Below are 22199 nucleotides of genomic sequence, written 5' to 3'. Positions count from 1 at the left end.
CTAAATACGTGGTTTTAAGTAGAATTTAGTGTGGTTGTGGTTTAAGCAGATTTTTGTGTGGTAACCGCGTTTGTTTATGCTGGGGATTCCTGAAATGTCATCTGTGTGTTTCTAATTGGATGCTTTTTGAAGAGTAGATACTCACTGATTGTTGCTGAATTCATCTTACTTCCCACTTCTTTATTCTATGTTTAAACCTTGGCTCTGATCCTTTCATTTTCTGTAGCCATTTTCTGTTTTTCTTTTTTTACTTCAATCTCTTTCATATACTCCAACTTTTTTAAAAATAGGAGGTATATTCTCTTGAATTGTGAGCGTGTGTGTTGGGGTGGGGGGAAGGAACGTAGGGAACTATGAATATGTATATGTGTAAATGGGTATAATGGTGTATGTGTGTGTGTGTGTGTGTGTGTGTGTGTGTGTGAATAGGTTAAAAGGGCCATGTGATTAATTTATCCAATGAGACTTTATTAATAGCTCATGATTTCCACAGGCAACTTTCTGATGAATTTAAATCTAGTTACTAGTAGTTGCCCACTTTCTAAGTATTATTTTTTAAAAAAGTACCTTCTAAGTGGCACGTATTTTCTTATTTGCAATACCATTCTGTAAGAATCAGATGCCCATTCTCTCAAACCTAGCACATCATAATCTGAAAATCCTAGTCCTTTGGTGAATCATAGACCTGAGGATTAATGGCATAGTGGAAAAGGCAATGGACTTGAGATTAAAAGTCCTGTCTTAGATTTCTGATTGCCCACTTATTAGCTGTATGACCTCAAATAAAGGTTTATTCCTCTGAACCTAAAAATAGTTATCTGATATGATTAAGGAGGTAACATATGGAAGGTTTTATACTGTTTCTGATGGCATGAGAAGCTCCTGAATCAGAAATCACGTAGGTAGAAGTTACTTACTGTTCTAGTCCACTCCATTGTTTTGTTTTGCTTTGTTTTGTTTTGAGACAGAGTCTCGCTGTGTTGCCCAGGCTGGAGTGCAGTGATGTGATCTTGGCCCACTGCAACCTCCATCTCCTGAATTCAGGCGATTCCCCTGCCTCAGCCTCCCAAGTAGCTGGGATTACAGGCGCCTGCCACCATGCCTGGCTAATTTTTGTATTTGTAGTAGAGACAGGGTTTCACCATGTTGACCAGGCTGGTCTCAAACTTCTGACCTCAGGTGATCTGCCCACCTCAGCCTCCCAAAGTGCTGGGATTACGGGCATGAGCTACCATGCCGGCCTACTCTCTGTTTTTATTACTGCTTTCATTTTCGTAAAGTATATCCTCCCTCAAGGATGTTACAAATGAGTGAATTCCAATGTTAACTCTCTCACATGAAGATAATTTAAAACAATGTTATATGAACAACTTATACAAGTTGCATACTCAACTGCTGTCCTAATCAAAATACAGTCGTGAAGTCTGAACATGATATCAATAATCATGTTATTTCTAACTTCTCATTGTTAACGAATTGCCATTAGATAAAGCCATAGGAAGTGCTAGAATGGAAAGGAGATGGATTAGAAAGTTCAACTGTGAAAATGCATAGCCTCTTACCTAGTCTCCTTGCTTGTTCTCTGCTCTCCTTCAGTCTGTTCTCAACACGTCAGCTAGAATGTGACACTGTTTAAGTGTGTTGCATCACTCTGTTCCAGACTCTCTTGCTAGGCGCTGTGGCTCACACCTGTAATCTCAATGCTTTGGGGGGCTGAGACATGAGGATTGCTTGAGCCTAGGAGTTTGCCACCAATCTGGGCAACATTTGAGACCCTGTTTCAAAAAAATAAAAACAAAATAGTAAACTCTCCAGTGGCATTCACCTTACCCCTGGTAAATGACAATCATAAAATGTTCTGCAAGGCCATACATTATTGGTCCCATTAAGTCTCTCTCTCTCTTTTTTTTTTTAACTTACTCAAGTCTAGTCTCACTGGCTTCCTTGCTAATACCATCTCTGTGCCTTTCTGAGAGTGTTTGCACTTTCTGTTCTCCCTGCCCAGAGGGCTTTTCCTTTAGATATCCGTATATGCATTTCGTCACCTCCTTCCATCTAAAATTTCAAAATCCCCTTCCTTATACCATTATGCTCCTTCTCTCCTTTTTTTCCATTGCAGTGATCATTTAGGATACTGTATATTTTGTTTATGTACTTTGTTTTTTATATGTATCTCCTCAATGGAATATAAAGTTCCACAAGGGCAGGGATTTTTGTTTTTTATTCCATAATACCTAGAATAGTGCTTGACATACAAAAAGCATTTAGTAAATATTTGTTGAATGTTGAAGGATGTCCGAATTCTTTGCTCTGTAGTACTCCTAGGTTTTCTGAAATATGTTCTGTGCTTCCCAAAGTAACAAAGTTTATGAGGCCTTCTTCATCTAGCACCTGTGAGATAAGGACCCTTGTAAAAATCTAGGACTTAATGTGGTTAAGTAACAAAGTAGGTTCTTTCATCTTTGGAAACTCAGTAGGTCTAGTCAGGCCATAATTAATGAAAGATATTATAGTTCCAGTGTATTATAGACAGTAGCATATAATACCACCAGCTGGGTCAAGCATTCTTCTTCATTCTCATGGTAAGGAATGTGTGCTAGCAAGATACAGGAGGATTCTTGCCATGAAAGAAGGTGATACATATAGTCAGGTATATCCCGGAGGAATGTTAGTATTAATAAGATTCTAAGAGATTTCTGAGCTATTTCCAAATGAGAAGTTGGCTGAAAGATGGTGGTTAGTGCTTGAGATAGTAAAATTTCTGGAATATTTTTATGAGACTGGGTAAAAAGAAACAAAATTTTAAGTTGAGATTTGTAAATGTTTTGTCTTCCAAAATATGGATTAAGATGACTAAACACATGAATCTGTTTCCCCTTCTTCCTGAGAATGCATTAAAATAATAGTAAGATATGAAGTTCATTACAACAGAGAGCAATAAGAGGAGGATGGGTATTATCACCAGCAGATAAAAAAATTTTTTTATAACATTTCTGGAAAATGAAAAATTGATGAATATTGACAGATAAAACAAAAGTACCCAGCATAGCTGGAACCCCAGAGAGACTCCTGTTACCATTTGCTCCTGCTTGCTCTCCCTGTGCATACACACACCTTTATGCAGAGTGACTAAAACTCTATGTTTACTTCCAGGCAGAAAACTCATCTCTTAGATATTGAAGGAACTGCCTGGAGAGAGTAACAGTTCCTAGAGTGGGTATTAGTAGTCCAAAGTAAATTTCTCTCATTCTAGATATCTAATAGCTGGCACCCGTTATTCTAAAGCAAAACTTGCTAGGTAACAAACCCTATCCACATTTACATAGTTCCCACTCATTCATCCCAAGGGGAGAGATTCCACAATAAAACATACGTAACAGCAGAGAGATTACAACTGAAATCTAGAATTCTTTTTTTTTTTTTTGTGAGACAGGGTCTCACTCTGTTGCCAGGCTGGAGTGCACGATCTTGGCTCACTGCAACCTCTGCCTTCGGGGTTCAAGAAATTCTCCTGCCTCAGCCTCCCGAGTAGCTGAGACTACAGGCCCATGTGACCACGCCCAGCTAATTTTCATATTTTTAGTAGAGATGGGGTTTCACCATGTTGGCCAGGATGGTCTCGATCTCTTGACCTCGTGATCTGCCCACCTCAGCCTCCCAAAGTGCTGGGATTACAGGTGTGAGCCACCGCACCCAGTTTAGAATTCATTTTTCTATATACACAGATAACCAGGGATCATCAGCCATGGCATTAATCAGAAGCTTGGAAAGAAAAGGCTAAGATGGAAAGAATAACTGACCACAGGGAGAATCTAGGGAATAAAGAAGCATCTAATTATTTTTTTAAAATGTGTTCTCAGAGAATTTGAAAAAATATTGCATCCATAAAGTAAGAACAGGAAACTATAATAAAGGAACATCAGAGAACAAGTTAGGCTCTTAGAAACTAAAAATATTACTGCAGGAAATTTTAAAAAATCAATATAAGCATTGGAAGTAAAAGTCCAGGTAGTCTCTCCCAGAACATAGACCAGGAAGATAAAAAGAGAATATAAGGAAGGAGAAGATAAGACATGGGGGACTAGGTCAGGATGTGACTAGTGGAATTTCTAAAAAGAAGGGAGTCTTTGGATTGAAGGGGCTCACTAAGTGCCAGGAAAGTTGAATAGAGAAAAAAAACTCAAATCCCACACATAGCACATCATAGAAAAATTTCAGAACACCAGAGATTCTGTTAAAAAAAAAAAAAATTCCTGAGAAGATGAAAATAATACATCTATAAAAGAACAAAAATTCAACTGTCATTGTATTTTAGCAACAATAGATGCTAGACAATACTGGAATGAAGTCTCTAAAATTATAGGGGAATTTATTCATTCATTTATTTGTTCACATATTTATTGGGTGCATATTGTGGGATAGGCACTATTTAGGCATTGTTATAATAAAACATGGGAAACGTTTTAAATAAACATGTTATGTTAAATAAAACATGGGGAAAAATCTTGCCCCTCATCGAACTTACATTCTAGGACAGCAAGAAAATAAATACATAAATAATGTGTGTGTGAGCGAGAGAGAGAGAGAGACAGAGCAAGAGAAAGAGAGACCAAGAGAGACAGACAGAGAGAGAAAGAGAAAATTATGACTTAAGACCTAGGAAATAAGTAAAATGAGAGGAGATAGGAAGTGCTGGCGTAAGAGTATTATTTTCAAGTTAGAGTTCTATATTCAGCTAAGCTACCATTTTACATAAGAGCAAAATAATGAGATTCTCAGATATGCAGTGATTTTAAACAATCACATCTTGACCATCCTCAGAAAGTTATTTTAAAATGTATTTCAGCAAAACAAGGGTGGTAACTAAGATAAAGGAAGATAAGGGATTATTAGAAATTTTCGAACTGATACGGTTTGTCTCTGTGTCCCCAGCCAAATCTCATCTCAAATTGTAATCCTCACATGTCAAGGGCAGGGCCCTGGTGTGAGGTGATTAGATCATGGGGGCGGGTTCTCCCATGCTGTTCGTATGATAGTGAGGGAATTGTCACGAGGTCTGATGGTTTAAAAGTGGTAGTCTCCCCTGTGTGTGCTCTCTCTCTCTCTCCTGCTGTCTTGTGAAGAAGGTGCCTACCTCTCCTTTGCCTTCCTCCGTGACTGTAAGTTTCCTGAGGCTTCCCCAGCCATGTGGAACTGTGATTCAATTAAACCTCTTTTGTTTATAAATTACCTAGTCTCAGGTAGTATCTCTATAGCAGTGTAAACACAGAAAAGAACAAACCAAGAACAGTGTAAAAGAATCCTGAGATAACAGCTGTTCATCAAGACTATTTCTTTACCCTACAAAAAAACAACAAGAAAACTAGCTGCTTTGTGTTCTGTAGCACCTTATTTATCTGCTATCTCTCTACTGCATTTTTTTTGAGTTGGGAATATTATTTTTTAAATGAACAATCTTTCTTAATCTTTTTCACTTGAAGTGCCTTCTTAGTTGGCTAGGTGTGGTGGCTCACGCCTGTAATCCCAGCACTTTGGGAGTCTGAGATGGGCAGATCATGAGGTCAGGAGATCGAGACCATCCTGGCTAACACGGTGAAACCCCGACTCTACTGAAAAACAGAAAATTAGCTGGTCGTGGTGGCGGGCATCTGTAGCCCCAGCTACTCGGGAGGCTGAGGCAGAAGAATGGCTTGAACCCAGGAGGCGGAGCTTGCAGTGAGCCGAGATCGCGCCACTGCACTCCAGCCTGGGCAACAGAACGGGAGTCCATCTCAAAAAAAAAAAAAAAGAAGTGCCTTCTTAGTCATGAGATAATGGCTATGACCTAGATTTTTGTTAATGTTTCCTCTTGTTTCTTATGTTTTAAAAGGGGACATTTGTTCAGATTAGTCAGACTTATCCTTGGTAAGATCTAAGTCTTTCTTATGTCTGAAGGGTTTTCTCTTGTTCTTATTTAAGTGTTACTATTTGCTAAGATTCTGTCAGTTTGTATTAAACCCCTTCTCAGATCTTTCCAACTCAGAGGGTGAAAAGTAAGATTTATGACCAACTAATTTGTGTTGCCAAAGTATTGATGTATTTGCTGTAGAGAGAAGGATCTATAGCTAGAAAAAGCAGGTAACAAGATGCTTTAACACAAAGTCAAAGGATGTTAGTTTATTGCAGCTCCAAATGAGCTGGGGCCCTGTCTTTTTTCTCTGCTTCTAAGAGCCGGCAGTAAGAGCTGAGGCTTCATTATCTGTTTGCTTGAAACGTTTTTCTTGTTTGGTTTAAGCTTGGTCTGCTGCTCTCTGTGCTATCTTCAAGTATTCTTCTAAAGTAGAATTGACATTTGCTTCCTACTTACTGCTTTGTGATTCTTTCTTGCCTCCCACTCATCTTTGAGCTTGTGAGTCTACTGGGGTTCAGCAGGGAACCCCTTCCACTTACTCTTCAGATAGGCTTTTTCCTTCTTATGTAGTGACTTGGTTAGCTTTTCTCAATCCATTCTCATTTTCACCATGTCTTTGAAGTTTCCAGTATGGTGATTATATCTAGATTCTAATACTGATTCAGACTCCCCCCCTCCCCATTTTATATTTCTTTGGCAATTTCAGAGGGTAATTTGAATGGTGAAAGAATTCTGAACTTGCTCATTTTTTTAAAAAACTGATCTTGCTATCTGTGAGTTTATTAAGTCAGCTAGCTTCACAGGGCACTCATTGTACATTGTGTTTTATTGAGCCCAGAATCGGATTACTTCCTCCTGAACAGACAGAACTGTTCTCATAGTTAAGTCTTTGTCGCATTTCAGCATGAATTAGTCAAATCATTATTAAATGTAAATGACCCCTTAGGGAGTTTTCGAAGCTTACTCTTTCTGTTTGGTATTTATGTTTAGAAGTTGTATTACAGGTGGTATGAAATGCCTTTATATGGCTCATTGGAAAGTTTAAATCATACCATTGCTTTTATAAAACCAAATAGCGTAAAAAATAATCACTTAGTGTTATGCATCTGTGCTTAAATCTAGGCTATAGCTAATTTTCACAAATAAGTAGAGCTATTCAATTAAGCTCTCAGAATATGTATCCTACCTGAGATCTCATTCTGTCCTTCTTTCTCATTACACAGTAGGCTCCATGAAAACAGGGATAAGGTTTTAATTTTTATCTCTGGCCTTTAACACAACTTGGCTGTAGCAGTTTTTTTTAATAATTACTATGCTTATTTAATAATTTAAAGAATTGCTTAGTTTTTAGAGGTGGAAGAGGCTTTAGAAATTATATACTCCACTGATTTTAAGTCTGTATTCCAAAGTCCTAGAGTACTGAGGAGGCACCTCAGGGTTTTCCACTGGAGTGAAGTGTAGAAAAAGTGAGTAGTACCACACCATTTGAACCAGAGGATTTGTGTTTTTATCTGTTACATAGTTCTGTTTTACTCCCAGGCACTGTGTGAGGATGGGAATCCAGGATATGTCCGTCTCGGACAGGCAGGTCTCTTACTTACCCTGGACAGTACTGCTTCCTCTTCTTTAGTCACCATCGACTCCAGAATGACTAAACAACAGAAATGTATTCTGAAACCTGCTCTAGATCCCTAATGACTTTATTCACAGAAGTTTATCTGAGAAGGTTTTCTGATTAAATGAAAAAGACCTCAAAATATCAACTTTACATCTCTTGGGAGGCAGCACAGTGTCTGCAAAGATAAACTTTAAAGATAAATAACCCTTTCACTTACTAGAGCTACGTATATTGGAAGGAAAGGTGTATCTTAACTTCTTTGTACCTCAGTCTACTCATTTATAAAATTATCACAACCTATTTTCACAGGTACTAAAATACCTGGTAAAATGCCTAGTATATAGTAGGTATTCATTGTTTGTATACTTCCAACCCGATATTAAATATATTAAAGTTTAATATCTTTGAGGTGTCTGCCTCATTTTTCTATATTTCTTTTTAGGCAGTTTTATACAATGACAGATCTGTTCTGGAAAATCATCATGCTGCGTCAGCTTGGAATCTATATCTTTCTCGCCCAGAATACAACTTCCTTCTTCATCTTGATCATGTGGAATTCAAGCGCTTTCGTTTTTTGGTCATCGAAGCAATCCTTGCTACGGATCTTAAAAAGCATTTTGATTTTCTTGCAGAATTCAATGCCAAGGTTTGTTATGAAAATTAGCGCCTGATTTAAAAAATCTTTATTGTCAGTGTTACTGATAAAATATGTTTTTTAATGTTAAGTTAGAATTATTATTACTTAGGAAGTAACAATAAATAGTTGATATAATATATATGCCTATGTTTTTAAAAATAAACATTTTTATTGTTATGGTAACATTTCCTAAAATATTATTGCTTGTTATATTTTCTTTCGACACATAAACTTATACTTTGTGACTTTATTTCACATATTTTCACATAGAAACAAACCAGTTATTTCAAATGAGTTTAAAGAGAGATTTGACAAAGCCATGCTCAGTGTCAAGTAAGGCATTATATAAAATTATGTGTTTCTTAAGAATCCAGTTAATTCTAAGAATCCAGTTAATTATGTCTACCTCACTGCACCTGTTATACCTTCTTTATATTAGTGATTCTTTAGCTGGCTAGTGTAGGGGAAAGGAAGCACAGTCTTCTACTTGAGAATAATTCACTCATTCAATAAGTATTTATTGGGATTGCCCACTATGTGCAGACATTGTACTAGGCCAAAGAACTCATATTCACCAGGGGATCAAGAATCACTGCCCCAGTATGACAGTGGTACTCATGGGACTATGCTTTATCCCTCAGACATTTGAAGTGAAAAAAGTTGAGAACCACTGCTTCAGATTCCCACCCTGGCTTGCAGGAAGCTGCTATTTTCTTGATGACTTTTGTGACCTAAAAGAAGCTGTACCTGCAGGGTAGAGAAACTGGTAACAAAGGAGTACTATATTAGACCTGCTGGAAGGAGACCCTTATATATGTTGCTGTCATGACATTAATGAAATGCTTATAAAAATCAGTGAGAAATCAGGGTACCTTTAAAATTATTTCATAGTTGTATAGTCTTACTCACTTTAATTTTTAAATAAAATTCATTTAAGTGCTTAAGTCACCTTTTATAGGTAAAAGATTATCTAACACAATACTTTGAATGTGTATTCCTTAAAGACTTCTATTTTGAAGTCTCTCAAAAAAATGCCATATGAATGGGGTTCTAGACTTCCTATTAAGTTTCAATCAAAAGAGCTCTTCTCTCAAGTGTTTTCTATGGTGGTGTTCTACATATATATATTTTTTTTCTGAAAGAGTTTGGTGCCAAAAAGCAACCATCACACTGAAGTTCAAAAGCTATGACGTGGCTCATTCTTTTCATTTTTTACAAAATGAAATTTTCGTTCTTGAAAGGCTTTTTTTCAGCTAATAATGATAATTATCATTTATTTAAATAACAATATTTAACATTTACCATGAACAAGGCATTTTTTTATTTATTAATCCTCATAGCAGCATGGCTAGATTGGTACTACTTTTCCTACTTCCTAGATGAAGAAAGTTAGATTCGAATAGGTTAAGCAGTTTTTTCACTGTTACACACTGAATTTTTGATTCAGAATACAACTTGCTGATTCATGACATTCTGAGTCAGGATTTAAAACTATAGGGCCAGCTTCTCAGACTTGTGTTCAGTTCACTATATCATGTTGCCTTTCACAGCAAGCGCAAACTTCTCTAGCTTCTTAAGTGTTCTTTTTTGAGGTAGAAATAAGTAGTTATAATTCTTATATGATTTTTTGATATTGTGTATCTACTATACTTAATAAATATATATATATACACATATAATTCATGATTCTTTGTGGTAATCACAAATATTGAAACCCATGGTTAGTTATGTTTTTCTAGAAAGCATTTTTTTAGAAAGGAAATTTAACCAATAGAGGTCCATATTATGGAATAAACTGATTTTAAAAAGAACTCTTTGCTGAAATTTCTTTCTGTCATTTAGATAGGAAACAGTTTTAAGATAATTTGGTAAAAGCAAACAAAACAAGTTTTAAAAATGACTTCAGAACCTAAAATGATTTTGTTTTTCCAAAATAGGCAAATGATGTAAATAGTAATGGTATAGAATGGAGTAATGAAAATGATCGCCTCTTGGTATGCCAGGTGTGCATCAAACTGGCAGATATAAATGGCCCAGCAAAAGTTCGAGACTTGCATTTGAAATGGACAGAAGGCATTGTCAATGAATTTTATGAGCAGGTAAGTTGAAACATGAGCTTGGTGGGATTTTTAAGAGCTGTCATGAGAAGACACTACTCTTTGAGTTTTGGATAGCTTTATTAAGTCTTTGAAATCTGAGTTGCTTTGACTGGGAAGGGTTAAAAATTGTTGCATTTGCTTTGGTTCTTAGTATTTTCTGTGTTCTGTTTGCCTTTGCTGTTAAAATTTTTAAAAATAACTTATTCCCTATCTTGAGTGAGCTGAATATACTCATGAGTCTACAGGTAAGGCTGTTAGCAGCTGCAAATCCGAGTCTGCAGCAACCTCAATTTTTGCCCCCTCGGAAGAAAGAATTCAACTGACGGGCATAAGGCAGAGGGGGAGACTGAGGCAAGTTTTAGAGCAGAAGTGAAAGTTTATTTAAAAGCTTTAGAGCAAGAATGAAAGGAAGTACACTTGGAAGAAGGCCAGGCGGGCAACCTGAGAGATCAAGTGCATGGTTTGACCTTTGACTTGGAGTCTTATACATTGGCATGCTTCCAGGGTTGTGTTACTTCTCTCAATTCATCCTTTGAGGTGGCTGTCGGATGTGCAGTGACCTGTGCACTGCACTCCCCTTGGGAGGGGCCACATACACAGTGTGTTTACTGAAGTTGTACTCATGCTCACTTGAGGCATTTTTCCCTTACCAGCCCAGTGTTCATGGAGGAAGGTCATATACCAATTAAACTCCACCATTTTGCCTCTTAGTGCACATGCTTGAGCCCACTCAACCACCTCCCGAGATCTTACCAGGAAGCTGCTGATCACCAGTTTCTATTGGGTGACTGCTGTTCCCTGGTGCCAGCTGTGACCAATTATTATTTGAGAGAGACAGCTTAACCTATCACCTGATGGTCACCTGACATTTCTGATGGGGTTGGGGGTGGGCCCTCTCCTGCTCTGCCCATGTCTGCCTGACTACTTTCTATAACAAGGCTACACTACATTGTGATTCCAAGGTCTCTTTCAACCCAGAGATTCTGTAACCTAGAATAATTTATTTCCAGATGAAGTGGTTTTTAAGTTATTCAGGGTGTGCTCAGAATATATTTAAAGAATGTCAATCCATTTTCAACTCTGCTATAAAAAGACTAACTCCCTGCCATAGGAACATCAACTAGGAAGAAATCCGGACAGAGGGCTACAAATGGAGAGAATAGACACTTAGTGGTTTTCAAGGATTCAAAGATACAAGCATGCTCTTTTGTTCTTAAATCTTTTTTTGAGACAGAGGCTTGCTCTGTTGCCTAGACTGTAGTGCAGTGGCGCGATCTCGGCTCACTGCAACCTCTGCCTCCTGGGTTCAAGCGATTCTCTTGCCTCAGCCTCCTGAGTAGCTGGGATTACAGGCACATGCCACCATGCCTGGCTAATTTTTGTATTTTTAGTAGAGATGGGATTTCACCATGTTGGTCAGGCTGATCTCGAACTCCTGACCTTGTGATCTGCCTGCCTCGGCCTACCAAAGTGCTGGGATTACAGACTTGAGCTACTGTGCCTGGCTGTTCTTAAATCTTTAATTTTTTTTTAAATTATTCTTTAAGTTCTGGGATACATCTGCAGAAGGTGGTTTTGTTATATAGGTATACACGTGCCATGGTGGTTTGCTGCACCCATCAACTTGTCATCTACATTAGCATCTCCTAATGCTATCCCTCCCCTAGCCCCCCACCCCCTAACAGGCCCCCTTGTGTGATATTCCCCTCCCTGTGTCCATGTGTTCTCATTGTTCAACTCCCACTTATGAGTGAGAACATGTGGTATTTGGTTTTCTGTTTCTGTGTTTGCTGAGAATGATGGTTTCCAGCTTCATCTATGTCCCTGCAAAGGACATGAACTCATCGTTTTTTATAACTGCATAGTATTCCATGATATATATGTGCCACATTTTCTTTATCCAGTCTATCATTGATGGGCATTTGGGTTAGTTCCAAGTCTTTGAAAAGTGTCCCTATTTTTCCACGTCCTCTCCAGCATCTGTTGTTTCCTGACTTTCTAATGATCACCATTGCAACTGGCATAAGAGGTTATCCCATTGTGGTTTTTATTTGCATTTCTCTAATGACTAGTGATGATGAGCTTTTTTCATATGTTTGTTGGCTACATAAATGTCCCAAGATGCATAATCATTGGATTCCCCAAGGTTGAAATGAGGGAAAAAATGTTAAGGGCAGCCAGAGAGAAAGGTTGGGTTACTCACAAAGGGAAGCCCATCAGACTACCAGTGGATCTCTCTGCAGAAACCCTACAAGCCAGAAGAGAGTGGGGGCCAATATTCAACATTCTTAAAGAAAATAATTTTCAACCCAGAATTTCATATCCAGCCAAACTAAGCTTCCTAAGTGAAGGAGAAATAAAATCCTTTACACACAAGCAAATGCTGAGAGATTTTGTCACCACCAGGCCTGCCTTACAAGAACTCCAGAAAGAAACCCTAAATATGGAAAGGAAAAACCAATACCAGCCACCTCAAAAACATACCAAATTATAAAGACCATCGACACTATGAAGAAACCACATCAACTAATGGGCAAAATTAACCTGCTAGCATCATAATGACAGGATCAAATTCACACATAACAGTATTAGCCTTAAATGTAAATGGGCTAAATGACCCAATTAAAAGGCACAGACTGGCAAATTGGATAAAGAGTCAAGACCCATCAGTGTGCTGTATTCAGGAGACCCATCTCACGTGCAGAGAGACACATAGGCTCAAAATAAAGGGATGGAGAAAGATTTACCAAGCAAATGGAAAGCAAAAAAAGGCAGGGGTTGCAATCCTAGTCTCTGATGAAACAGACTTTAAACCAACAAAGACAGAAAAAGACAAAGAAGGGCATTACATAATGGTAAAGGGATCAATGCATCAGGAACAGCTAACTATCCTAAATATATATGCACCCAATACAGGAGCACCCAGATTCATAAAGCAAGTTCTTTGAGACCTACAAAGAGACTCAGACTCCCACAAAATAATAGTGGGAGATTTTAACACCCCACTGTCAATATTAGACAGATCAACAAGACAGAAAATTAACAAGGATATTCAGGACTTGAACTCAGCTCTGGACCAAGTGGACCTAATAGACATCTACAGAACTCTCCACCCCAAATCAACAGAATATACATTCTTCTCAGCACCACATCGCACTTGTTCTAAAATTGACCACATAATTGGAAGTAAAACACTCCTCAGCAAATGTAAAAGAATGGAAATCATAACAAACAGTCTCTCAGACCACAGTGCAATCAAATTAGAACTCAGGATTAGGAAGCTCACTCAAAACCGCACAACGACATGGAAACTGAACAACCTGCTCCTGAATGACTACTGGGTAAATAACAAAATTAAGACAGAAATAAATAAATAGACACAATGTACCAGAATCTCTGGGACACAGCTAAAGCAGTGTTTAGAGGGAAATTTATAGCACTAAAATGCTCACAGGAGAAAGCGGGAAAGATCTAAAATCAACACCCTACCATCACAATTAAAAGAACTAGAGAAGCAAGAGCAAACAAATTCAAAAGCTAGCAGAAGACAAGAAATAACTAAGATCAGAGCAGAACTGAAGGAGATAGAGACACAGAAAACTCTTCAAAAGAAAATCAATGAATCCAGGAGCTGGTTTTTTGAAAAGATTAACAAAATAGACCACTAGCTAGACTAATAAAGAAGAAAAGAGAGAATAATCAAATAGACACAATAAAAAATGATAAAGGGGATATCACCACTGATCCCACAGAAATACAAACTACTATCAGAGAATACTATAAAATTTTTGGCATTAAAATAATCTTTCCACTTTGCTGAATCTGCCATTTTTTGGGGTCCCATTTTGAGGCTTCCTACAACGTAGGAGTGCACTGATTTCCTGACATGCCTAACATTTTGTTATCTCCAAAATAGCAAATACACCTTTTTGACTTTGGAATTACATTCCTTAGAAATCCTTGCTGGCCCTAATTATCAGGAAAGGTCAACATATCTACCAGGTGAGGGCTTTCTTAACATGAGTGGAAAGTGGGAGTAATTGAGCCTATATAACTATGCACCTGGTATATTTTGTTACTTCCAGATTGTATTGAAAATGTGCAATGTTTTACACCCACCAGCTAAACATCCCAACACAATAATGTATACTCTGCTTTTTATAAGTTACAAAATGCCATACTGTATAATCATGGAAAGATTATTAATATTTTACTATTATCTGATATATTTAAATTATATTTAATTTGGGGTAGTAAATGGCTATATTTACCTAATTTGTAAGATTATAATATGCAGTTTGCATATTCTCATTCTCATTCTCAGTGATAATTGAAACTTGCTTTAGAGCTCGCCCATGGATCTCATGTTTACAAAAGAGGAATTTTATGCTAGGGAAAATGTTATCTTTATATTATATGTACAAATGGGTAATAAAAAATAATGGTGTATGTCAATTTTAGAAAATTCACTAGTTCAGTGAGAGAACATTAGAAATATTCATTTAGATCTCACATATTATTTTAAAAGCATATAGAATACTTACTAAGCAAACCTGGAAGCCATGCCTGAGGTTGAATCCTGGCTTCTCTTCCTTATCTGCAATATGACCTTGGTTGGGTAAGTTACTTAACCTCTCTGTGCCAGTTTCCTCATTGATAAAATAGGAATAATGATGGTACCTACCTCATAAGGTTTCTATGAGGATTAAATGAACTAATATATGTAGACTTCTTGGAATAGTTTCTGATACGTAAGTGCTCAATAAATGTTAACTATTATAATTTCATATATATCACTAAAAACAATATGTTATCTCAGAGACTTTCACTTAATCTAAGTGTCATTATTCAATATCAAAGCAGGAAAACGTCATCTGATATCCTCCCACTTATGAAAGTTTTAATCATCCCTCATCAGAACTAAACTTCTTTCTCATTCTGGTTATGCTATTAAACTTTCTTCAGATGTTGATGTAAAATTCTAACCATGCCCAACTTTTTTTTTATTATACTAATTATACTGTCTTTATATGCCTACAGCCATTTAACTGCTGTGGGCTTAGAAAAGCCAAACTCCTGGGTTATATCTATGAAATTACAGAGTCCTATAGATAAACCCAACTGTTTTTGGAAAAATATCAATTGTTTGCTTCCTCATAGACAATAGTCTCGTAAAAGATTTCTAATTGTGGGACAGTTAATCACGGGGACAGTTTCTGGTTGTTTCCTCGGAGTTATTATGTTGGCTCATTACAGAACAGACACTACTTACCTGCAGAATTTGTACATTGTAGGGAGTAATTTATCCCAAACCAGTTTAGACACTAGGACTAAAATATTAATAGTACCATTTGGAGAATGCTCAGTACTTGCTAAACACTTTATATAGTATTTCCTTTTAACCTCATCATAGCATCCCTATTAGGTAGATTATTATTCAGATTTTACACACAGTGCATTTGCACATAGAGCTTGCCCAACACTACACAGGTTGTAGTCTGATCTCAAATTAAGCCCTAGAAGCCACAGTGGGAGGGTACCAGAAGGCAGGCCATTGGGGATCTAGCCCCAGGATCCTCACCTCAATCATGGTAGCTCTACTTTAGTTGTTTTTCATATTAGGTTTTCTGATTTTGAATCATTAGAGAGTTCTGCTGTTAAAAAAAAAGGGGGGGGTGGAGGTAGTGTTATTGAAAAGCACTTGCAAAATTCAGCTCTGTACATTTGAGATGTAACTACAACAAAAATGTTTCTATTATGCTTTTGCCCCTAGATAAAGAGAATCCATAATTGACACTATGGAATTTTGCAGTTTGTTAGTAAAATATCTGATACTTATTTTAATAGATCTGTATGTTTCTTATTAACTGAGTATCAGCCATACTGGTTGATGTGGACAGAATTTGAGAATAAAGTTTTGTTTAGGATTTCTCAATGTTAAATTCTTACAGTTGAAATGATAGATTCATTGATGCTTATTTATAAAAAATATTTTGATATAGATTGTTTATTTAAAAAAAACTCAAGATAATTTTAACAGCAAAGCTCAGTGGTGGTTCTTTCACCAATTAAAAATGTACTTTTCTTTTTAAAATATGCAGGGAGATGAAGAAGCAAATCTTGGTCTGCCCATCAGTCCATTCATGGATCGTTCTTCTCCTCAACTAGCAAAACTCCAAGAATCTTTTATCACCCACATAGTGGGTCCCCTCTGTAACTCCTATGATGCTGCTGGTTTGCTACCAGGTCAGTGGATAGAAGGAGAAGAGGATAATGATACTGAAAGTGGTGATGATCAAGAGGGTGAAGAATTAGATACAGATGATGAAGAAATGGAAAACAATTTAAATCCAAGTAAGAATATAGGGACATTATAATTTATTTAATGTTACAGGTTGAGTATTCCAAGTCTGAAAATCTGAAATATGAAATGCTCCAAAATCCAAAGCTTTTTGAGTGCCAGCATGGTACTCAAAGGAAATATTCATTGGGACACTTGGATTTCAGATTTTTCAATTAGAGATGCTAAATATAATGCAAATATTCCAAAATCAGAAACATTTCTGGTCTCAAGCATTTTGAGTAGGGATACTCAACCTTTAATAACTGCATATATCTATTTAACTTAGATTTGGAACTTTGTTTCTCAGATACAGATTCAGCAGTCATTACATTGAGTAACCACTATCTAAATGTTCAGATTCAATAGTCATGTTTTGAGTAACTTCTGTATGCCGGGTACTGGGTGAATAATGTCATACAACAAGCATTCTTATTCTTATTTAATTAAAGTAACATCTCTTGAGGTGTTGTCCTCCAGCCAGTACTCTTCAGCAGGCTCCACCTGTGCATGCACGATAAGGCTGTCACCACATCTGAACATATGTGAGGTGGATCCTCATGGCAAGTCCTCCTTCATGTCACTCCTTTTCACACATCTCACCCCCAATCCCACTGGGCAGCTGAGGAGCACAACTTCCATAGCAGCCTACTAATCTGCTGTCCACATAGACTTGAGAAATAGATCAAAACAGTGGGGGCGGGGGTAGGAAAACATACATTCCCTGGCTGTAAAGGGAGAGCCAAGTTTTGTGGCATTATGAATTTGAGTTACCAAACTGTAATGACATACTTCTCTGTATAAGACAATTAGTATAAATGGAAAATGAAATGAAAATTATCACTTTGTAATTGTGAATGAAATCAGTTATTTGCTCATTTTAAAGTAGAATTTAAATTATACCTACATAAGTATTGTTATGATTTTCAAGCATGCAATAAGTCAGACTAGATAGGAAAACTACAAAGAACCTCCCACTGCAACACACACATGCCTTGTATTTAGGATTAGCATGGCAAATCCTATTAAAATGTATTTAAAATTCTTTTTTTAAAAAATGGCATTAGCATCTGAAGGTTGACTGACTTCTAAAAATTATACTCCCCCATCTCTACTAAAAATACAAAAATATGCTGGACATGGTGGCGGGCGCCTGTAGTCCCAGCTACTAGGGAGGCTGAGGCAGGAGAATGGCGTGAACCCATGAGGCGGAGGTTCCAGTGAGCTGAGATCGTGCCACTGCACTCCAGCCTGGGCGACAGAGCAAGACTCTGTCTCAAAAAAAAAAAAAAAGAAAAAATTACACTCATCAAAATGTTGGTAATTGTGTTTAATTCAATACATAAGATGCCCTTAAAGGTTGTTTTTTAACTTTGGGTTATTTTCATTTGAAATTTCAGCACGATTCTTCCCTCTTCACCATACCCAGCCAGTTTTCCCTAAACCTCTTCTCTATTTTGTTTTCATCCATAACAATACCCTCTAATATATTCCTGTTTTGCTTCTTTCTGTTTTCCTAGCTCTTTCTACTAGAATCTGAACACCATAATGCAGGGATTATTTTTGTAGTACTATTTCATTATATTATTTTTATTATACTATTATTTTATAGTATGTTTACTTTTATAATCCTAGTGCTTAGATACCTAGAATAGGCACTTAATATTTGTTGAATGAATGATTAAATCATATTGCTATGATTAGAGTATATTTATTTTAAATTTCACAGAACCACCAAGAAGGAAAAGCAGACGGCGAATATTTTGTCAGCTAATGCACCACCTCACTGAAAACCACAAGATATGGAAGGAAATCATAGAGGAAGAAGAAAAATGTAAAGCTGATGGGAATAAACTGCAGGTGGAGAATTCCTCCTTACCTCAAGCAGATGAGATTCAGGTCATTGAAGAAGCAGATGAAGAGGAAGAGCGACAGTTTGAGTAAAAGAAAAGTCATATTGAAGAAGCCCAGAGGGCTGTGCCCAGGGGCAGAAATCATTGCCTAGTGTTCACCGGCTGACTCTCAACTGACCATTCCCACGTGGACAGGCCTTAATACTGTGAGAGGATCCTTGCTCTGCTGGCAGTTTCCCACTCATATGCACTTTCACAGGAACTAGAAAACTATTCTTAAACCAAAAATACCATCCGTGTTGACCCATGTTGCCCTTAAATCCTTCACTGGTGTATGAATACTTTGTCATAATGCTGCTTTGCTGGGTAGTGAGCTCTTATTTTTTATTTGGGGTTAGCTATAACTAAAAACTCAAGTGACTTATTTCAGTTCCAAAGCAGCCAGAACTTTTTGCTTTTATGAAAATAGATTCAAATTGTATTTCCCAGTGTGTCTTTTATGTCTTTGAATGTTGTAAAGTCTATGCCTGTCTAAAAATGAATCCAGTGTTGCCTTTCTGAGGGATTTCTGCTCAATGCAATACACTGTTCAGTGCTATTCTCCCAGCTAGGTTTATCCATGAAGGACCGAGTGACCTTTGTTATATTTAACAAAATCCAGGTGCATCAATTTCTGATGCTTTTTACTATTGTGTATTATCTACTATGTGTGTTTTATTTCTGCTGAGAGTATTCAGGTTTGCCATGGACATCAGAAGTTTGAATTCCAGTCTTATGTTCCATGGCTGAATTTTAAAGCTGTTTAGGTTTAACAATGAAGAGATTTATTCTTTAGTCAAAATTGTCGTTTTTACTCTAGCTCAGGATTCGTATTTTTAAAGATTTAGTTAATATAAACACAGCACAGATTTGTCAGAAGAAAAAAAATTTACCGTAATACCAAGGTTAACCTTTTATGAAATGAGCAACATTTTCTCTTCTTAGATGAATTTGAAACTAATTAAAAGGAAAAGGAGATGTCTGTCTTTTGCCTTAATGCAAAATCAAATGAAACTAATCTCATCAAAGATAAAAAAAGAAATATAGTAAGCCCTAAAGGACACATACATTGAATAAATAATTGGAACATGTGGTTATCTTTAGATCCACATCTTAGCTGTCATTTGTTTACTCTAAAACTGATGTTCATCTCTCTGTTAATTTCCCTCTGCCTCAAGACTACATGACAGAAATGACCTATCACTACTTATTATTTCTGAAGCCCAACTGCAAGACTGATTTCTGAGAACAAGTAAAGATTGGAATACTTATTTTTCATATAAAAATCTAAATATGTTAATAAATCATTTCATACAAAAGTACATTATTAAATAACCACATTATTAAAATAATTGCAAGAAAATGGACCAAATTTACAATGTTTTGTAAACTTGCTAGTGTGTGGATATGTACCCTACTTGTGAAATACATTTGAAGATATAAAGAGCAGCCAAAATAATGGCAAAATGGTAGGCTAATATTTTCTGTTATTATTGGAGACCATGTCATATTTTGGATTCATGCAATTTTGCACACAATGAAGCCATTAATTTTCCAAGGTAATTCCTTTAGAATATGGTATTGGCATGCAGTTTCTTACTTATCTAGAATATTTGGCTTATCTGAAAGATAACAATTTAAGATCTCTGGAAGTGTTAGAATTTTTGATCCTTCACCGTGTCAATATTTAATGAATCACTAAGCTTTATTTATTAGACATGTTGAGTGAGTGCCGAGTTCCTTGCTGCCACTTTTGTTACCATTGTCACACACTATTTGTAAACCAGTCCCACTACTTAATACTAATTAATAAAATTTTAACTGATAATTTATATTTGCACTTACAATATACATATCCTGTCCTTATATTTCTCTAGAGTACATTTTCCATCATGTTTAAGTGTACTTCTGCTATTATTTCCTCTCCTGCAGAATACATACAAGTGTATGTGTTTAAAGTCATACATGTGCAAGCATGCATATTGAGATTCAATCACATTTCTATACTGTCTGTTATTGTATTGGGTTTTATATTGGGTTTTTTTAGTTTATGTTGTTTTTTCAAAAGCAGCATTTGAAATTACAAATACTGGATTTATTGGATTTAATTATAAATCCAATTACTACTGGAAACTCATTTTTACATAATATAGTCCTTAAATTATTTAACCCTTGCTAAGTAATTGACATATGTAAAAATAACTAGCCTAAAGAAACCCAAAAAAGTATCTCTCCTGGGCTGAAACTTAAAAATTCATAAGTGTAAGAAAGAATGTGAGAATATATTAAATGCACACCATACCATTAGATCATTAGATGAAATCTTACTTGAGAAATTGCCATAAGCCATATTACAGATCTTACTTTGATTGCTACTGAATCAGATTAATTTCTTTTTTTTTTCTTCTTGAGACGGAGTCTCGCTCTGTCGCCCAGGCTCAGGCTGGAGTGCAGTGGCGCAATCTCGGCTCACTGCAAGCTCTGCCTCCCGGGTTCACGCCATTCTCCTGTCTCAGCCTCTCCGAGTAGCTGGGACTACAGGCGCCCGCCACCACGCTCGGCTAATTTTTTGTATTTTTAGTAGAGACAGGGTTTCACCGTGGTCTCGATCTCCTGACCTCATGATCCGCCCGCCTCGGCCTCCCAAAGTGCTGGGATTACAAGCGTGAGCCACCGCGCCCGGCCTAATTTCTTGTTATAATAATTTTCATCATAAATTTTATATTTTTAAAGCCACTGGTACTAGAAATATTCTTTTAGTGCTATATCTATGTACCTACTGACACATTTTTCTCCATAAAAGTACTTTTAAAAATTATTTCATGATTTGAAAGCTGTTTCCTGCTATTATTTCATTACTTACTTTGTTGGTGCTATTGGCTTTTTCTACTTATTTTTACAAGAAACCTGGAGATTCTGGCTTACTTAAGTCGTCAGAAATTCTTTGTATGTAGATTGCATCATCTCATAGAAAGAAACTTCACAAAAGAGATGAATAGATACAACTCTGGTTCCTTCATTATAGTTGCCAGATTAGTATAAGCTGCTCTAGATGTGTAGGGGTTAGGAGTGGCAGGTGGAGCAGAGATGAATCACTTCTCAAAGGAAGGTGACTTTTAAACTCAGAACTGAAGAATTAAAGACTTAGCTCAGAAATGATTGCTTGTAGAGAGAAAAACAGCATGTACAGAGGCCAGAAGAGAAAGCATCCCCACACTGGATGAGCCAAAAGAGATTTAGGGTGGCTGGAAGATAGAACACAAGAAGAGGGAGTGGTAGAGAGATGGTGGTTAATAAAGGGCCTTGTAAAACGTGACATGCCACTTAAACTTTATTCCTAAAGGAAATGGGAAACAATGGAAAACTTTCAATCTGGAAGAATAACATGATTAGATTTACATTTTATGAGGATCAAATAGCATACTTCAGTTGTCTCCTGTTATACGTGGGGCATTGGTTCTAGGACCTCCTCAGCTATAAAAATCTTCACATACCCAATTCCCACCGTCAACCCTATGGAACCTGCAGATACAAAAAGTTGGCCCTCTCTATACGAGGGTTACGCATCCTACGAATACTATATTTTCATCTGCATTTGGTTACGGATGCAGAACCTGCCAATGCAGAACCAACTACATTTACTGAAAAACTCCACATATAAGTGGACCCATGGAGTTCAAACCCATGTTGTTCAAGGGTCAACTGTATTTTGAATGGTTTAAA

At 36.9% G+C, this 22199-nt stretch overlaps 1 protein-coding gene across 2 annotated transcripts in view; it reads left to right on the top strand.

The window, feature by feature from the left end:
• Window positions 1–18922, top strand: part of PDE3B (phosphodiesterase 3B) — a 229276-nt gene extending 210354 nt beyond the window's left edge. Inside the window, exons 13-16 of one of the 2 annotated variants that reach the window (XM_032166536.2) lie at window positions 7951–8154; window positions 10083–10244; window positions 16346–16490; window positions 18314–18922. In XM_032166536.2, coding sequence (XP_032022427.1) covers window positions 7951–8154; window positions 10083–10244; window positions 16346–16490; window positions 18314–18528 — 726 coding nt within the window. In that variant the 3' untranslated portion in view covers window positions 18529–18922. Of the gene's footprint in view, window positions 1–7950; window positions 8155–10082; window positions 10245–16345; window positions 16599–18313 lie in introns of both variants that reach the window. The other variant, XM_032166535.2, reaches the window with a different exon arrangement.
• The last annotated feature ends 3277 nt before the right edge of the window (window positions 18923–22199 follow it).

The sequence above is a fragment of the Hylobates moloch genome, unplaced genomic scaffold (genome assembly GCF_009828535.3).
Source record: "Hylobates moloch isolate HMO894 unplaced genomic scaffold, HMol_V3 SCAFFOLD_11, whole genome shotgun sequence".
Lineage (NCBI taxonomy): Eukaryota > Metazoa > Chordata > Mammalia > Primates > Hylobatidae > Hylobates > Hylobates moloch.
This window is presented reverse-complemented; position numbering and strand designations above follow the sequence as displayed.